Source organism: Manis javanica, chromosome 3 (assembly GCF_040802235.1).
Source record: "Manis javanica isolate MJ-LG chromosome 3, MJ_LKY, whole genome shotgun sequence".
NCBI lineage: Eukaryota > Metazoa > Chordata > Mammalia > Pholidota > Manidae > Manis > Manis javanica.
The window spans coordinates 165,455,973-165,476,812 of NC_133158.1; the positions used below are offsets into that span (position 1 = coordinate 165,455,973).

The following is a 20,840-nucleotide window of genomic DNA, read 5'->3' on the forward strand; positions in this document are numbered from 1 at the left end:
CACCAGGGCTTGAGAGCCAGCTGTGTGCAGGGATGAGGGAAAGGGGGAATCAAAGGCAACTCATGTGACTGTGACCTGCAGTATTTTCTGGGAATAAGTGTACATATACCACATGCTGACATTTCAGCAAAAAATGATGACTTCCTTTATTTAGTGGCCCTATGAAGTGTAATTGGGAAATCATCATCCAATAACCCCAGACATACTGATGAAGACTCTATTGGTATTTGGTTAAGCTACTGAAGTGGGAGATGTGGTTCGTGTGTGTTGAATTCAGAAAGATTTATTTAGCAAGGGTGCACTACAGTCTAAAAACAAAAGCAAAGATCACAAAAACTGCATTCATAATTTGTCTCACAGTCTATGCTGCAATGTGTGCAGGTCCTGGGAGTTAAGCAATGGATGCCAGCATTTACTGATCCTGTTAGCTTTGCATTCTATTCTCTGTCAAGTGCACCTAGGAGGACTCTCTGATAACACCCTGGAAGGATTTTGCCTTTCCAGAAAGGAAGAGATGAATGCAATGAGCTGTGACTAATTCTACTGTTCTTAAGCAAGAGCCTGTGTGCTCATTCCCCAGAAGAGAAAATATGTTATTTTGCAGTAAAAGAGGAAGGCAAAATTCCCTGTGACAAGTCCCTCTTTGTCATGAAATCAGGCCACCTTACTTTTTAATGTTATAAAGAAAGAAGACAGAAGGAGAGTTGCTCCTTGGGGTCCTGCATGAGGTAGGAACATTGTATAATGAATACACAGTCACCTCCACGGAAAGGGAATGCAGTCCATATACGAGCTGAGTCCCGGTTTCTCCTCTCCCTGCTCTGGAGTTCTTTCCTGGAAGCCTACAATTCCCAGCAGTGCTTGGCCCAAAGTAAGCCCTCAAAAATACTTGTGGAACGTATCATATTGAAGTGACTCCTTCAGGCAGTGTCTCAGGTTCTCCCTTCAGTATTGCCAGCCCCACTAAATGTGCCCCGGGTCCCTGCTGCCACATCCTCCGTTAACTTCTTGTCCTCGGCCAGAAAGCTCACCTCTCCTGATACTGTGTATCTCCTTGCTTCCTTTGAGGAACTTCTGCCTCCGTATGTGTAGGGATGTCACATTGGCCTATCTGCTTTTACATTTCATAGGCTCAATAACCAAGTAATAGAAGCGCAAATATACTTCTGGAGTAAATGTGAGATATCCTTGCAGATGAAACTGGGATGCTATATACCTGTTAAGGCTTACTGCAAGTAGTCACAGCTGGTTTTGAGAGAATCTTCTGTTTTTAAAAATATTGATAGATTCATTCATTCTTGGCTACATTCCTTTAATAAATGTCAGACATGGAGGGATAAAAAACCTGGTAAGTTTATACCTAGAGATCTGTATTATCCTTTCCACCTGTCCAACTATAGGTTTGGCTACAATAAGGATCTTGACCACAAATTCTTCCCTGCAAATGAAATAAAGATGGATTTGTTGTCATATATGACGGTTCCTGCCATCGTGGTGCTGCAAACAGCCGGCTCAGGTTTGAGTAGGACAGGGAAAGACATTGATCCGCTCTGGGATGCTGGCCACCAGGATGGCTTCCCTGAAGGTTTCTCCCTTGAAGTCAATCTTGGAGGAGCTCTTTTGGTGCCTCCCTGAGGACAAGCAGGGACTTGGAACCGTTAGCTCTGGTAGCCTCCCATTTACTCCATTGTTTCATGGTCTTTTCAACCCTTGGTACAGTTCTGGCCATCCTGGGTGATTTCTTCTGTCAAGTAGTCCTGGATGGAGTGCATGTAGTTTTTCCAATAAAAGACATCCTCTTCCAGGATAAAAACCTCTGCTGATGTCTGACAAACTGGATTCTTCAGGTACTTTTATTACTGCTCACCACTCATCCACCTAGGCATCATATAGGCATTCAACAACCTAAGCAGAGCTGATGACTCAACAAGGTGCTTCAGAAAGCTTTTCTACTGTTAAAATTCCGGTGAATGGATAGATGGATGGATATGTAATAAAACAACTACAGTAGAATGTGAATGGTATAGAACAGACACAGGAATAAAGATGGCGGTGTGAAAGGTGAGACAAAGCCTTCCTCCTAAAACTGCATATAATATGAAAATATAATTAATACAACTAATCCTGAAAGAGCAACAGGAAAGAGGATGGTGCCAAACTACATACACGTGGAGAAAATAATAAACCACATGGAACAGGGTAACGTACCAAAGCCGTGGCCTGGTGAGACCCAGGCCCTTCCCCCAACCCCAGCTCATGGGCGGGAGGAAGAGAAACGCAGTGGGGAGTGAGTGGAGGCCTGCAAATGCGGAATACCTAACTCCAGAGATCTGCTCTGGGAGCACAAACCTACATTTCATGATTAACGGGTTGGAAAGCTAAGACAGGCAGAATTCCTGGAGAGACTGTGATTCCAGCCACTTGTGGAAAGCAGGGATCCATATCTGGCTGCTCTGGGACAAAAGAAAGGCAGGCAGTCTGAGAAACTTCCTAACAGCAAGAGGGCTGCTAAAGGGCAAGGATTGCGCAGAGCTTACTGCTCAGGGGAAAGGACAGGGAGACAAAATTGTCTTGGGGCACTCTGCCCAGCAGGTTGGGAGCTTTCATCATCTTCAGGCACTCCAGCTCCCTGACTGGCTGCACAGCTCCAAGGACCCCCTCCCTGATATGCAGCCTACTGTGCCTTTCTCCCAGCCAGCCCCACCTGGCTCGCAAACCAGCAAACCCTACCCTGGCATTAGGTCAGCCAAAGGGAAGCCTCGTCTACAGCAACTACAAATGCAAAGCATAGAGGCTAATACCTATGTGCTTGACCCACTGGTTCTGGCAGTGGAGACAGCCATAGCAGCCGGGAAGCAGGAAACAGCTCTTTCCTCCCCCCAGGCACCAAAACCACTCCCCTGTGACCCCAACATTGCTTCAGGGGCTGAGAAACTCCAGAGAGTAGAGCTTCAGGGCACTAGATGGAGCCATATACAAATATGAAATGCCAAAGGAACCTGGTTCAGAGTAAAATTATGAATTCAACACCTGAGAGCCTCATGAATCTTCCTGAAAAGGATTTCAAAATAAAAATAATTAACATGCTCATAGAGGTACAGAAAAATATTCAAGAACTCAGGAATGAATTCTGCTTGAAGATCCAATTATTACAGAACACAGTATCAGAAATGAAAGATACAATGGAAAGTTTTAAAAGCAGATTAGATACAGTGGAGGAGATGATAAATGAAATAGAAATTAGAGAAGAGGAATACAAAGAAATTGAGGTACAGAGAGAAAAAAGAATCTCTAAGAATGAAAGAATATTTAGACAACTGCGTGACCAATTCAAACAGAACAATATTTGCATTATAGGGGTACCAGAAGAAGAAGAGAGAGAAAAAGGGATAGAAAGTGTCGTTGAGGAGGTAATTGCTGAAAACTTCCCCGGTCTGGGGAAGGAGATAGTCTCCCAGGCCATGGAGGTGTACAGATCCCCCAACACAAGGGATACAAGGAAGACAACACCAAGACATATAGTAATTACCATGGAAAAGATCAAGGATAAGGACACACTATTAAAACCAGCCAGAGAGAGAAATAAGATCACATACAAAGGAAAGCCCATCAGGCTAACATCAGACTTCTCAGTAGAAACCTTACAGGCCAGAAGGGAGTGGCATGATGTATTTAATGCCATGAAGCAGAAGGGCCTGGAACCAAGATTACTTTATCCAGCAAGATTATCATTTAAATTTGAAGGAGGGATTAAATGATTACCAGCTAAGCAAAAGCTGAGAGAATTTACCTCCCACAAACCGTCTCTACAGTGTATTTTGGAGGGGCTGCTATACATGGAAGTGTTCCTAAGGTTTAATAGCTGTCACCAGAGGTAATAAAACCACAGTAAAGAAAGTAGAACAGTTAATTACTAAGCAAATGCAAAATTAAATCAACTATCCTGAAAGTCAAACAAAGGAGAGACAAAGAGTACAGAATATGATACCTAAAATATATATAGAATGGAGGAGGAAGAAAAAGGAGGAGAAAAAAAAACAACCTTTAGATTATGTTTGTAATAGCATATTAAGTGAGATAAGTTAGACTCTTAGATAGTAAGGAAGTTAACCTTGAACCTTTGGTAATTACGAATCTAAAGCCTACAATGGCAATAAGTACATACCTATCGATAATCACCCTAAATGTAAATGGTCTGAATGCACCAATCAAAAGACATAGAGTCACTGAATGGATAAAAATACAAGACCCATCTATATGCTGCCTACAAGAGACTCACTTCAAACCCAAAGACATATACAGGCTGAAAGTGAAGAGATGGAAAAGATATTTCATGAAACAAATAGGGAGAAAAAAGCAGGAGTTGCAGTACTTGTACCAGACAAAATAGACTTCAAAACAAAGAAAGTCACAAGAGGCAAAGAAGGGCATTACATAATGATAGAGGGGTCAATCCAACAAGAAGATAAAACCATTATAAATACCTATGCACCCAACACAGGAGCACCTACATATGTGAAACAAATACTAACAGAATTAAAAGGGGAAATAGAATGCAATGCATTCATTCTAGGAGACTTCAACACACCACTCACTCCAAAGGTCAGATCAACCAGACAGAAAATAAGTAAGGACACAGAAGAACTGAACAACACATTAGAACACATGGACCTAACAGACATCTACAGAACTCTACACCCAAAAGCAGCAGAATACACATTCTTCTCAGGTGCACATGGAACATTTTCAAGAAAAGATCATATACTAGGCCACAAAAAGAGCCTTGGTAAATTCAAAAAGATTAAAATAGTATCAACTAGTTTCTCAGACCACAAAGGTATGAAACTAGAAATAAATTACGCAAAGAAAATGAAAAATCCCACAAACGCATGGAGGCTTCACAACATGCTCCTAAATAATCAATGTATCAAAGACCAAATAAAAACAGAGATCAATATATGGAGACAAATGACAACAATAATGCAACACAGCAAAATCTGTGGGACGCAGCAAAGGCCGTCCTAAGAGGAAAGTATATTGCAATACAGGCCTACCTTGGGAAAGAAGAACAATTCCATATGAACAGTCTAAACTCACAATGAATGAAACTAGAAAAAGAAGAGCAAATGAGGCCCAAAGTCAGTAGAAGGAGGGACATAGTAAAGATTAGAGCAGAAATAAATAAAATCAAGAAGAATAAAATAATAGAAAGCATCAATGAAAGCAAGAGCTGTTTCTTCAAGAAAAAAAACAAAATAGATAAAACCCTATCCAAACTTATCAAGAAAAAAAAGAGAGTCTCCACACTTAAACAGAATCAGAGAGATGAAAAATCACTACAGACACCACAGAAATACAAAGATTCATGAGAGAATTCTATTAAAAACTGAATGCTAACAAACTGGATAACCTAGAAGAAATGGACAACTTTCTAGAAAAATACAACCTTCCAAGGCTGACCCAAAAAGAAACAGAAAATCTGAACAGACCAGTTACCAGCAACGAAATTGAATTGGTAATCAAAAACCTACCTAAGAACAAAATACTCAGACCAGATGGCTTCACTGCTGAATTATATCAAACATTTGTGAAGACCCAATACCCATCCTACTTCAAGTTTTCCAAAGAGTAGAAGAGGAGGGAATACTTCCAAACTCATTCTATGAGGCCAGCATCACTCTAATACCAAAACCAGGCAAAGATACAACAAAAAAAGAAAATTACAGACCAATATCCCTGATGAACATAGATGCAAAAAAACTCAACAAAATATTAGCAAACCAAATTCAAAAATACATCAAGAAGGTCATCCATCATGATCAAGTAAGATTTATTCCAGGGATGCAAGGATGGTACAACATTCGAAAAGCCATCAACATTATACACCACATCAACAAAAAGAAGGACAAAACCTCCCCTCCCCCCCACCCCCACCGTTTTGAGAGAAATCTTCTGCATCTGTGGATGTTTTGTTGCCCTTGTCTAGGTTGGATTAATACTTAGTCTATAGGCACAGACCTGATCATCTACACTTGTCCTCTTACAGCACTAAATTATGCTTTCTATCTTTATCTTGCATCTACCTACCACTTCAGCATTTTAGTTTAAAAAAAAATAAGGGAGAAATGTGGGATTCACATATAAATCAAGTATAAAAAACAAATGAATAATAAAAAAACCCCCACATGATCATCTCCATAGATGCTGAAAAAGCATTTGACAAAATTCAATGTCCATTCATGATAAAAACTCTCAACAAAATGGGTATAGAGGGCAAGTACCTCAACATAATAAACGCCATATATGACAAACCCACAGCCAACATTATGCTTAACAGCGAGAAGCTGAAAGTTTTTCACCTAAAATTGGGAACAAGACAAGGATGCCCACTCTCCCCACTGTTATTGAACATAGTACTGGAGGTCCTAGCCATGGCAATCAGACAACACAAAGAAATAAAAGGCATTCAGATTGGCAGGGAAGAAGTTAAACTGTCCCTATTTGCCGATGACATGATATTGGACATAAAAAAACCCAAAAGAATCCACTCCAAAACTACTAGATCTAATATCTGAATTCAGCAAAGTTTCAGGATACAAAATTAATACACAGAAATCTGTGGCTTTCCTATACACTTAACAATGAACTAGCAGAAAGAGAAATCAGGAAAACAATTCCATTCACAGTTGCATCAAAAAGAATAAAATACCTAGAAATAAACCTAACCAAGGAAGTAAAACACCTGTAGTCTGAAAGCTACAATACACACATGAGAGAAATTAAGGAAGATACCAATAAATGGAAACACATCCCTTGCTCATGGATAGGAAGAATTGTCAAAATGGCCACCCTGCCTAAAGCAATTCCTATCAAAATACCAACAGCATTCTTCAATGAACTAGAGCTAATCGTTCTAAAATTCATATGGAACCACAAAAGACCATAAATAGCCAAAGCAATCTTGAGAAGGAAGAATAAAGCTGGGGGGCTTATGCTCCCCAACTTCAAGCTCTACTACAAAGACACAGTAATCAAGACAATTTGGTACTGGCACAAGAACAGAACCATAGACCAATAGAACAGACTAGACAGCCCTGATATAAACCCAACCATATATGGTCAATTAATATACAATAAAGGAGCCACAGACATACAATGGGGAAATGACAGCCTCCTTAACAGCTGGTGCTGGCAAAACTGGACAGCTACATGCAAGAGAATGAAACTGGATTGTTTAACCCCATACACATAAGTAAACTCAAAATGGATTAAAGACCTGAATATAAGTCATGAAACCATAAAACTCTGTCTTCTAAGACAACATAGGCAAATATCTCCTGAATACAAGCATGAGCAACTCCTTCCTAAACACATCTCCTCGAACAAAGGAAACAAAAACAAAAGAGAACACATGGGACTCCATCAAACTAAAAAGTTTCTGTATGGGAAAGGACACCATCAGCAGAACAAAAGGCATCCTACAGTATGGGAGAATATATTTGTAAACGACATATCCACAAGGGGTTAACATCCAAAATATATAAAAAACTCACATCCCTCAACATCCAAAAAGCAAATAACCTGATTAAAAAATGGGCAGAGGATATGAAGAGACAGTTCTCCAAACAAAATTTTCAGATGGCCAACAGACAGATAAAAAGATGCTCCACATCACTAATCATCAGGGAAATGCAAATCAAAACCACAATGAGATATCACCTCACACCAGTAAGGATGACCAGCATCAAAAAGACTAAGAACAACAAATGCTGGCGAGGATGTGGAGAAAGGGTAACCCTCCTGCATTGCTGGTGAAAATGTAAGCTAGTTCAACCATTGTGGAAAGCAGTATGGAGGTTCCTCAAAAAACTAAAAATAGAAATACCATTTGATCCAGGAATCCCACTCCTTGGAATTTACCCAAAGAATACAACTTCTTAGATTCAAAAAGACATATGCACCACTATGTTTATTGCAGCACTATTTATAATAGCCAAATATGGAAGCAACCTAAGTGTTCATCAGTAGATGAATGGATAAAGAAGATGTGGTACATACACACAATGGAATACTATTTAGCCATAAGAAGAAAACAAATCCTACCATTTGCAACAACATGGATGGAGCTAGAGGGTATTATGCTCAGTGAAATAAGCCAGGCGGAGAAAGACAAACACCAAATGATTTCCCTCATTTGTGGAGTATAACAATGAAGCTAAACTGAAGGAACGAAATGGCAGCAGACTCAGAGACTCCAAGAAGGGATTAGTCGTTACCAAAGGGGAGGGGTGTGGGAGGGAGGGTGCGGAGGGAGGGAAAATGGATTGAGGGGTATTATGTTTAGTACACATGGTGTGGGGGGTCACGGGGGAAACAGTGTAGCACAGAGAAGGCAAATAGTGACTCTGTGGCATCTTACTACACTGACGGACAGTGACTGCACTGGGGTATGGATGGGGACTTCGTAATATGGGTGAATGTAGTAACCACATTGTTTTTTCATGTGAAACCTTCGTAAGAGTGTATATCAATAATACCTTAATAAAAAATTTAAAAAAATGTGAATGGTAGAATAGAACCTAAGTGGTGGTTATATGAATATTCACTATTTAACTTCGCTATCTATTAGAGAGGTTTCATAATGAAATCTTGGGATAAGGAAATTCCCTTAGAGGTGCCTGCTGCTGTTAGTGGTGATCAGCTGAGATCTGCAGCACTAGCTCTTTTGCTGTCAGGTTTTTAGAGAGGCACGTAGATAATAGGATTTCCCTGATAATCCATGAATATGGTTGGAGAAGTTAGGATTTGCTTGACATTCTAGGAAGTGTCATCAGGCTGAGAAAGACTTCCTGAAAAGAACTCTTTCTTTCTTAGACAATAAAGAGACTCAGCAGGTCACACATGGGAAAATGTAGGAGAAAGTAATTCTCCCCAGGAACTCTTTGAAGTCTTGTGTTATTTCAGACCAAATACACCATGAACTGCAATACATCAGAGAAGATTTCTGGTAAAATATTAATGAGTCAGCCTGAGAGGGTGATCCTGGAAACAGATTCTATATTTCTTGTTTCACTTTGATATCCAATATATTGAACAACGTAGAAGTTCCTAAGAGCTAGTGAAGCTGGACCCTTCTTACTTGGGTTACTGAAACAGCTTTCTAAGATTTCTGCTCTCTCCCATCTATTCTCTATAATAATATCACCAGCTGTTATTTTGAGAGCAAGTAAGCCCCTTCTTAAAATCATGAGAAGAGCGTTTTGGGAATGTCTTCACATCCCAACTCTTCTTGCTCTAAAGAACATCATCTCACATGAGGGCCACAGCCTTCGTGTTGTATGAGTTGACCTTACTTGCCCATGCACAGGTGGACATCTGACACAAACTTAGCCCATTTGGTGTTGATGGAGATATGCTAGTCCTAGGCTGGTTGCTGGAACAGAAGCATTTTACAACCAACATATGGAAGCCATGAGTATTAAATAGAAGAGCAGAGGTGAGACTAGACAAGGTAGATACCTATGACCCTGATAGCTTTCTTGTTCTTCGTTCCTGGCCCTTTGAAGCCCAGCTGTGTTTCTGCTGTTGAATTGGCAGTTATTTCCTTGCGTCTATATGCACTCATTTAATTTTTGAGCTAGTTTAAGTGGAATTTTGTTACATCCAAACAGAAGAGCTTTAAGATAGCCCTACTGTTAGGGTGAAATTCAAACACTTCAGCATGGTCTGCAATGTTTTTTCTGATCTGGAGCCTACCCCCTACCACCTGCCTCCATTTTACCTCTGACCTCTCAATCTGCACCATGCATAATTTAGCTCTGATCAATCTCCTTTCCTCACTTGGGTACTTTAAGGCTCAGCTCCTCCAGAAAAGAGACCCTGATACCTTCCCAGCCTCTGAGGTATCCCTTTCTTCTGTAATTTTCACATTGGGTGTTGCACCTGGTGGCTTACTTGTGCCTCCTGTACTAAACTTTGTGGACAGTTATGACTAGGTCTTATTCATATTTGTAAACTCTATGCTGGTGCTGAGCCCTTAAAAGCAAATAAATAAATAGCAAATTAAATGAAAAAAAAACCCCACAACATATTCATAATAAAAGTACAGTGTTGATACAAAAATTAGATTATAAATCTGAACCTTACAATACAGCAAAGTAGTTAAGAGTGTAGGATTTGGAATCAGACTACTACACAGGTGAAACCTGCCTATGTGACAGGGTTATGAGGATTAAAAGATATAATTTATGTAAACCATTTAGAACATTGGCCTGGGATATTAAGCACTTAATATGCATTCAATAATCAGTAGACTTCTTTATTTATTGATCCTGTATTTAGGAACTCAGTGACACATGGCTAAGACTCCTACAACTGTAGGAATCAGTGACTCCAGAAAGCAATGGAAAATTACAAAAGCAGCCATTGTCAAAATTGAAGAAGCTAAACTGGGATTACCCTTTTATGAGAGCTGTTTGTAGGCACATCATACTGGGCTTTGGTTACTGTCAGAGCAAAGGTGTTTTATGGGTCTTCTTTTATGTAAGAACTGCAAGGTCTGACCACTGTCTCAGGATGTGGCTGTTGCCTGAGAGCCTGCCTCGGAGAAGTAATCATTTCCCTGCCAACCCAAACCCAGTAGGGGAAGCCCCTCACGGTGACGTGCCCTCCCCTCTCCTCTCACCATTACTATAGATGAGCGAGTGATCAGACCTGACCTCCAGCCACAGAGCCCACAGCCCCACAGAGAGGAGATGGAGTGAGTTAGAAAGAAGATAACCCCTTCAGTTAGTTCCTGGGAGGCCCAACCATCCTTCCTGGATTGGATTCTCTGAGATTTTCCCATATTCTTTCAACTAAATTTCCTTTCTTAAACTGGCCTGAGTGGATTTCAGTTTGTTTAGTTTTAATGCTCAAGACAAAAGTTGGTATGAAGATTGGGGGAGCACAATGCTGCTGTAGTGCTGGAGTGGAGAGGGGTAGTTACTGAGAATCTCAGCGTGGGGATCTGGCAGTCTAGGTGAATAAAGTGGAAAGGCAGCTAGCTAAATCCCCACTGGCAATCCTAGTCCACATGCCTACTGCTGGATCAAGGTGGCCAACTACCATATCAGAATGTGATCACTCCTTGGGGGCTTGAGGGAAGTACAATAGAGAGAGTCTATTTATGGGGCACAGCTGGAAGCAGATATAGTAAGGGAGAGATTTTTTTCCCTCCTTAACCCCTTTTTTCCAGCTCCTTTCCACCCCCACCTTAGAGAGTTTTGGTAAAACAATGCATCAGAGTCATACTGTGAGCGTTGGCCAATGTTAGCAAGCTGTTAATTGTTGTTGCTTCCTGTCTTTTGAGCAAGAATTAAAGCCTTCTCCTGTGCGCCTCTGTAAGCACCTCCACCTGCGTGGTAGATAAGTTAAAGGGCATCACTGCAGGGAAAAGGATGAACAAAGTCACCCAGATGTCCAAGGCAGGCACAGGGACTCTGTACAGACTGGACACTGGAAAGCACTTAGTGAGAAAAGCATAGAGGTATTTGGCACCATCCAGAGGACACCATGTGTTTGGGACCCAGCTAATACATCAGCACCTATGCATGATAAATTTTTATTTCCTAACATTTGTAATAATACATTTACTATGTACCTAATGCTTTATACATATTAATGACTCAAGGAATATTGTTTACTTCCTATGAGATGAAGAAACTGAGATTTAGACCTTATATAACTTGCCAATGCTAAAATGATAATGACTTATTTACAACTAGTAAGGAGTAGAGGTAGGATCTGAACAGCGGCCAACAGAATTCAGACTTTCCACAAATCATGCTGCCTCAGTTTACTCTAAACAGATTCAAAACACAGATATAAAAGGATATGGGGTTTAAGTGAATACTGTAATGTTTCTACTTTTGATATTAATGCGAACACACAGCTTATGAAATCATTCTCAAGTGTTTAATTAAAATCCATATAGCATTTAACATGTATAGATGTTTAAACTCTTTCAGTGACTCTTATATTTTAAAATCTTTTGCACACGTTTTGAGGCTAACTTCATGCTAGAAATCTACAAATGTACAACAACACAAAAATACATTCAGAGTCCATTCCAATGCAAGTTTAAAATGCTTTAATTGCAGACAATGTAAAGATATTTAAAAAAGGAAAACTACAAAATGAGCACATAAAAGTCTTCCCTTTTGAATTTTTAATAAAATACTGCTCTGTATAAGATCTAATGAAAAATTCTAGTTACTTATAAAATAGCTATGTGTGGAAAGAAATGAATTAAGATATATATGTATGAATTTTATTTAATTATATTGTTTAAATGAACAGGATGTCAAACACTTTGATGATACAGCACATTATCTATTACTCACATATCAAAATAGATAAAAATACTCAAAGAAGCAACTGGGTGCAGGTGAAAGAAAATGTAAGAGATTTGAGGCACCACTCCCCTACTCCCCCACCAAAACAAAATCCTAAAACAAACAAAAAAGTCCTTTAACTATAAGGGAAAGAAAATAATAAAATTACTTAAAGCAAACTGTGGGTCAAATTCCCACACTTTTATTTTGTGAGAAACAGTATGAGAATTTGGCTTCAGATTACTGAAACATCCACAGAAATGTAATTATTTGGCCTGGGCAGTAGAATAATATACTAATTGCTGAAATAGTCAAATGCAATAGGTGCACTGCTGGAAAAAATTAATTTTTACATGTTTACATAAAACTTTATTGGAAACCAGAGTCTCCATCACAAATTGCACTTACGATGGCTGAATGCATTGACTGAGCAAGGCGTTATTGTTGATTCACACACATACACAAAGAAAGCAGCTATGGATCGCTGACATTCTTAACTCCTAAAACTATTTCGCACATTTCTCTCTCTCTGGAAGTAGGATCAGTGGTGCCCAAGTTGCTAGCACTGAGGCCTCTGCCCCGTCTGTTGGCTGGGCCCTCCTGCTCCCTGGCAGAGGGCGGAGAGGTCTGATGGAAATACGAACCAGCTTAGTAGGAGAAATATTCAGTTCTGGAAAAATCGATCTTCATATTGCCTAGGAAAGAAAGCTCTTTGCAAAAAAGATGATGTCACTGACAAACCTTACAAAGTGTACATGAAAAGCATGGCCAGTTTGAGTGCTATCTCTAGAAAAGTGATAAGGGAACTTCAGTGATGGATTTTGATTTAAAGGCAGAGAATGCCTGTCACGGTCATTTCTTTCCAATAAATTAATTCACTATAATAAAAACAATTTGGAGGCAAGATGACACTAAGAAATATAGCAAGCTCAAAGAGCTGGGAAATTGTGCATAGTTGCTTTAGAAAAGATTCTCTGAACAATGAGATAAAGCATGTTAAAACTAACTTTGGTAGAGATCTGGACAGTTCTATCTTAAGGTAAAAATTAGACAAGCACTATGAAAACATATGATTTGTTTCATACAAATGGAACAGATGGTTAAAAAGTAAGCAAATAAAAAAGCCCTGTACCTTATCTCTTTCGTTGCGCTATCGTCTGAAAATGCAGCGCTTGCCTATGTCTTTTTTAACTGGTTTCCTTCCTCCGACAGCCTTCCTCTCTGACCCTCCCTTAAAACCAAGAATCTAGATTAATTTGAAAATACCAGTCTAAAACTAAAGCAAATACCTGATCATAGAAACAGAAATAACAAAAGCCTGTATCAAGAGTTCTTCATTCCTCCTACCATTTAGGAAAAAAAATCCCAAAACCTCCTTATCTTTTTAGTTCTAGAAGAACTACTTATCCTTCTGAAAAGCAAGGAAAATCTTAAATTGAAACCAAAGATGAAATATAATTTCATACACAGAGATGAAATTAATTTTTCATGTAACCGAATGTCAGGTGTTTAAGACTTCAGTCTGCATGTTTAAATCAAATCAGGTAATGACCAGGTAATGTAGGAAATTGTGAAAAGGCACATTGAGACTGGAAAGATCAATCTTCAAAACTCACTTGATGTGCTCAAAAGAAAAAGGAAAACAAGTGAATGAGGATATTTAGGTTTAACAGCTTTTAGCTATGTGGAAACACGAAGCATTTTGGGGAACCTGTTCCTCAATGCCCTACACAGTCCAGTTTTCACAGAGCCCACAGCAGGTTCAGCAGCTGAATGGGCTTATTTCTAAACTCTGGTCTGAGTGTGCCCCATCCAAAAGGGAAAAACTGTTAAGTTTCCCAAACTATATAGGATCCACTCTTCTCAAGATTATTACAAGGTAAGAACAGCCTCAGTCTCTTATGTCCTCCACAGGGAGGGCACATCTATTGACCTCAGGCCCACAAGTGGAAGAGGTCTACAAGGGTAAAAAATACAGATGAATGCCTGCCTGCCTGACACTAACTTATCATTATGGATTTCCCTGTTATCTTAATCTCTTTTTAATTACAACCTTCAGAATAATATGTTTGAAAAATAAGAGAAGAAGGAATGAAAAGAAAACACTTTTACTGCCTATCCATATAGAATTGTCAACTTGCTTTGCACAAGTATCTGTGGCAATATCCCAGGGTTCAGTGGCACTATGCTTACTGGAATCTATCTTGGGGTTTTTTTCATAAGACAGCAGCGCTCCTTCCTCTGAGCTCTGAGCGGTGCAGGTTTATAGAGTGGTCACACAGAAGTGATGAGTGAGGCAATTCTTGAATGCTGGGGTTTGTACAGTTATATAGAGTAAAAAATATGATATAGTCTAAAGTATTAAGAGGCTAACAGAACATTATTGCCACAACTTAACTTTTTTGTATTGTATTTTCATAATAGAAGTTTCCTTTTAAGACAGAGTTTATGAGGCAGTATGGACAAACACTGAGAATTACTTGAGCCTCATTATTCAAGACCCCACTACAGACAAACAAGCATTCCCGACAAGGAAATGTTGAGAACTGATGAACATCTTAATCTAGGAAATTAATAGAAATTAAATCACAGAAACTCCATGAGTATAATGATGACAGATAAAGAACATTTTTCTCTTATACTAAAGGCACTACTAATATACAAATACCCTATTAACATTTAGATAAACTCTGAAATCAGCAGAGAGAGGAAAAAATTCATTTAGTTTAATACTGGCATCTTTTAAAACACACTACTTTAAGACTCATGGGAGAGTTTTCAATAAACTAAATAAAACTGGATATAATAATAAGCAGCTCCATATAAAGATTACAGTTCCTACTTTTAAAAAAGTATAACTTATTTCCTTTAAAATATAGGTATATCACAAAAACTAAGGATAAATATATATATATAAAAACTCAGGCCTGTATGTACCACTGAGGAATTGTCATAAATTCTAAAATAATTTCAATAGCCACAACTTGAACAACACACACCCACACATACATGCAAAGACAAAATGCCAGAGTCATTGAACAGTTCAGCATAAAGCTAAAACTATGGAAATAAAATGAGATAGGCATTTGTCATGTAAATAATATATATCATAAACTGATTGTGCCTATATTATAGCACACCTTGGAATATAAAAAAAAAAATTAGAATGTCATCAGTCCCAGGAAGCACACTACACATGGACCAACAATGGAGCTCTCATGGATTTAACTAAGCAGGTAAAAAGCTATATAAAAGAATAACACAATTTATTAACACAATAATTAACATGATCAATATATTTACTTTATTCTATATTAGAAGATTAATTTGTAATCATTGTACCCTGTAGATTTTTAAACTTAATTTTATTAGAAATTACTAATGCTGGTTTTGAGTAATCTGAAAAATTATAATTACTTACTCAAATCTAGATTGCTATTTATAGATCTAAGTAGTTAAATGAAGTATTCTGATCAATATTCTAAAGTTGCTTTGGTACAAATTTAGAATAAAGCAAAACTGGCAGCACCACCACAGTGTCATCATTTCACAGCAGGTCTAAAGGAACCTCAAAGACAACAGAACATAAATTAAAATACTTGTAAATAAGAGATATTCTTCTGACAATTTTACATCATTAAAAAGAGAAATGAAATCCACATTCAGTAAATTATACTTGAGGCCCAATTTTCATGCTCCATTTAATTGTCCCTCAATGATAGCGTAAAAAACATTTATTATTATTATTGTAATATGATATCTAATTCATAGTTTAGGGTATGTCTAATGGTGAGGCCAATAGTTAGAATGGTACATTTTAATGCTTAGTCCACTGATACTATTTTAACACAAGGCTTAATTTAGTTTTCTTTTTTTTACAGTTTTACTGAGGTATAATTGCTGTAAAACAAATTGTACATATCTAAGATGCACAATTTGATATATGTTTTTACACAGCATGAAAGTGCCTGACAACTAAAAAATTAAAAATTATCAACTGAAATGTATTATTTTAAAATAGCACATTCTAAGTTTTTATGAGACACAGTTAGGGATTTTTAAAAAGGTGGGTGGAAAGGAAAGAATTTAATTCTAAGTACCAAATTTATTCAGACGGTTTAGAGACACTAAAATTGACAGCCAGTTTTCTTGCTCTTCTTCTTGAGGAAGAGTTTGGCGTTGTCTTACGGTGAGACATATGGCCTTGGGAAGCAGCTTCAGCTTGCAAAGAAGATGCAGGCTGAGTACTCTGAGAGGACTTTGAGGAAGCTGATGAACTCTCCTGTGGAATCACTTTGGTGATGTCAGAGGATCCTGGCTCGCTAGTGTGAAGTGGGGTGGCTTGAGAACTCAGGGCCTCCTTACTCTCAAAGTTCTTTTTGTTTGCAACCCTTTTTTTAGTAACCTATAAGGAATAAAAACAGCATTAACAATGCAAGCAAAAAAACATGATGTCAGAAAATACCACAAACCATGTTGCTAATATTTGTCAATCACTGCTGACTTGTGAATTTCCACTTATAATCTACAAAGCAGACTTTAGAAATTAAAGGAACTCAGTTATGAATAAAATACTTAAAAATTCTCCATAATTATAATATAATAAAGAAAATTTATATTCCTGATTTTAAATCACTTTGTGATAGAAAAGGATATTATTACTTGCTGCAATTATCATTATTTATTAGAACACAAATTCAGACAGCAGGGACCAGGTCAGACTGGTTACCACTGGTCATAAATATATTCTCAGCACCCAGAACAGTAGTGGGCTTCTAGTTGGCAATGAATAAGTAATTATTAAATAAACGGAATTTTATAAATTGCCTTCGAGCATTGAAAAATTAATTCTCTTAAAAAATACAAGTTCTATTTCCAGGTCTCACCTGTAGAGGTATGAACTGGTTGTGCACACCACCTGGCATTCCGCCAGCCATGGGCATGGTCCCGGAATAGAAAGTATGATGGAAGGGCTTCCCTGGAACTGCAACTGGTGGTCTCCATGGCACTGAGCCAAAGAGATGAGATGATGAAGCCATTATATTAGCTGTCAAAAACCATGAAAATTTCTTTTTAGTAAAATGGTATCATCAAAGCCCTGGAATTTAAGACCTCCTTTGGCTACCTTTCTTTGGCTTTTTTCACTTTGGCCAAAGGCATACACTTAACTTCTGATTAATCTTGCTTACAACATTCAACCTCAGGAAACCCCCCTCCCCCCACCCCCACCACTGCCTCTCCTTTGGATTGTGAATTATGTACAGAAGTCAGCTTACCATATGTTGTCTGGTTTACAAAGGCCAATAGTGCCATATACTGATAAGAGCTCTAGGAATATATGTAATACTATTTAAAAAAATAATAAAAAGGGTCATGAAACGGTTCCTTAGGAAGAAAAACCAGGGCATAAAGAGAGAAATCTTAAGGATCTCACCTGCCCCCATTGGTAAGTTGCTTCCATAGTGATCCCAGCCTACAAAAAAAAAAAAAAACACAAAAGAAACTTAAGTCTGAAAATCTGATCACTTTCATAGGATATGTAGAATTTTTTTCTTTAATATTTGTAATGCAAGAATTTTTTTTAATTTACATTTTGTTTCATATTAAAAGTGCACTGAACCAGTGGTTCTCAAATTTGATCTATGTATCTGAATTACCTGAGGAGCTTGTGAAATACAGATTCCTGGACAAGGCTTCAAACCTAAACCAGACTGGGAGGGCCCAGGAATCTATTGTTGAACAGCACCGTTAATAACAGCACAGTTTTTAGGAATTACTGCATTAAATAATGAAAATCAAGACACTAGTACATTGACACTGAAGAAGATATGAACTGTGTTCAAACCTTTTCAGAGAGATAAAAAGGCAGCCAGACATGTAAGACAGTATAGTTTAATTAAAGTTCAGCCACTTAAGAAATTTTTGGTTCACGAGAGAAGAATCATAATATATTTTAGTGTGATGGATTATAAATTCCAGGATGAAGAAAACATTTAATATGAAATACTCTAAACACAACTCAGAAAATTAGGTCTTGTGACTACCTATAAGCAACTTTGGTAGCAGGCAGAAAGAGTATCTATTTAAAAGATGCTATGTTAATCTTATGCATAGATCAGCTCCACAATTTCCAATAAGTCACTGTTCTAAATATAAAATACATTCCCCTCCATTTTTTTCCACTAGAACTTTTTCACACCATGAAATAGAAATCTACAAAATAACTTCAAAATATTAATCTGATGCTTAAGTTTTTTTCTCCTAATTAACATTCAAATCTCTTGATTTTTACTTATATAATTTAATTGTAACTTTGGAAAGCACTTATTACAGGACCAAAAGAATTCCAATTATAATCTTAAATTCTTGGTAGGCATGAATACACTATAATAAACATACACAATAATGAACATAAATACAATAATCAACATGAAAAAGGTAAAAAAACAAGCTGTAAATATTGGTAATAGGGAAAACAATCATTCCTTTTAGATAATATATCTCATAACCTAGACACACAAACTACTTACAATTAATTTATATATAAGTATTTTTTAAAGTGAAGAGGCAGTCAAACAGATTTTGCAGTTACCACAAGAGCTATATGCAAACATCAGATCCATTATGTCAAAAATACTTGACTAAAACATTATTTATGTAGGCAAAGGAATTCCAGTGTAGTTAAGTAACAAAAGCATGGGCTTTGGAATCAGATTTTGGTTTGAATGCTGGTTCTGATACCCAGTAACTTAAAACTTTAGACAAATTATATTTTAAAAAAATCAAAGTACTACATACACATTGTTACACAAAAAAAATTTCAACATGATACAGCAGCTTCATTTACCATCCCAGATCTGTTTTGGCTATTTATTTCCACACTGTTCAATAATTTGCTTATGCTACTAGACAGTGATTTTTCACTTTCAGGTACTTCTAGATCTGACTTCCTATTGAGATAGGCCAAAATCCAGTACTTGCCCTGTCCTCCCACTGTAACTATATCACAGTATTTGTTTAAATGTGTAAGCAGTGTTTATGGTATGTGATTATGTAAATGCTGTTATTGCAGAGATGAGTAGGGTACTCTCATGTTTTTCTTGTAAAACTTTTTTTTTCTCTTTTAAAGTAATTATATTTTTAAAACTCTTTAGTCTTCTATGTACCTATCCTTAATGTTTTTCCAAATGCTGCTACTCATCTATCAGATAATTATCTTACCGGCCAAGACCTCCCCCTTCCAACTGGGACTAGTTACTTCCTAGACCCGTTGATCATCTGGCATCCTGGGATTTCCATTTATTGTGTAAATACATTAGATCTCTTGTGGTTTAGTCTCATGGTTTTTTCTCTGTTTTTAAAACTACTGCTTTGTTTTGTTGTAGCACATAAAGCAGTAGCTTCTTAAGAAAGGGTGCATAAGAATTACATTTGCATGTCTGAAAATGTCTTTATTTTACCCTTGCACTAGATTTATAGTTTGGCTATACTGAGAAATCTATGAAATGACTTCTGCCTCAGAATTTTGAAGTATTCAATGAGCAAGTGCTTCCTAGTTTCTGTTAAATACTGCAATACCTTTCTGATTCTTGATCTTTTATATGTATTTCCCCTCTTTGACCTCTCCAAAACATCTCTTTATCCCTGGTATTCTGAATTTCAAGGCAGTCTGTATCTCTTTTCATTTATTATGCTAAGCATTTGGTGGCCCTTTCAATTTAGTGATGTATGGCCTTTAATCAAGGGAATGTTCTTATTTGTTTGATACTTTCCTCCTTCCAATTATCTCTGGTGTCTTTTTCTAGAACTCCTTTAGACAGTTGTTGGATCTATGCACTGTTCTTCTAAATTTCCCTTCTTTCTTATTTCCACCTTTTATCTTCTCTTTTTCCTGAGATTTCCTTGGCTTTGCTAAGGCTTTATCTACTAAATTTACTCAACAATTTAACTCTTCAATTACTTTTTTTTTCATACATTCTTTTTATTTTTCTTCATTCAATACAGTTTTATATTTCTTACATTATCTCTGTTTCCAGGACCCTTTCATTTCTTTTATTTTGGGCTCTCTCTTTTGATTTTAGAGAATTTCCTAAAATGTTCAGGATCTCTCAAAGTCTGATATCTACTCATACTAAAGAGCAAGATACTAAAACTGTGATAGAAGCAGTGTGTCTATGTGGGGAGGGAACAAGGGCTTGATGACTTGAGGGCTTTTCTTTTTTTTTTCTTAAGGTATCATTGATATACATCTTAAAAAGGTTTCACATGAGCAACGTTGTGGTTATTACATTCGACCACATTATTAAATCTCCTCCCCACACCCCATTGCAGTCACTGTCCATCAGTGTAGTAAGATGTATAGAGTCACTATTTGCTTCTCTGTGCTGCACTGTTGAGGACTTTTCTTTATGATGATTGGATAATGAGCCAGCCTTTTGGTTGAAACACCCTCCCAAAGTAACTAGG

The 20,840-nt window shown here is 37.6% G+C and overlaps 1 protein-coding gene across 1 annotated transcript in view; it reads right to left on the minus strand.

Annotated features, from left to right (window-relative positions):
• Positions 1–11,933: 11,933 nt before the first annotated feature.
• XRN1 (5'-3' exoribonuclease 1) overlaps positions 11,934–20,840 on the minus strand; it is a 182,242-nt gene continuing 173,335 nt past the window's right edge. Inside the window, 3 exon segments of the mRNA XM_073232329.1 lie at positions 11,934–16,779; positions 17,261–17,421; positions 17,809–17,847. Of these exon segments, the coding sequence (XP_073088430.1) occupies positions 16,480–16,779; positions 17,261–17,421; positions 17,809–17,847 (500 nt within the window). The 3' untranslated portion in view covers positions 11,934–16,479.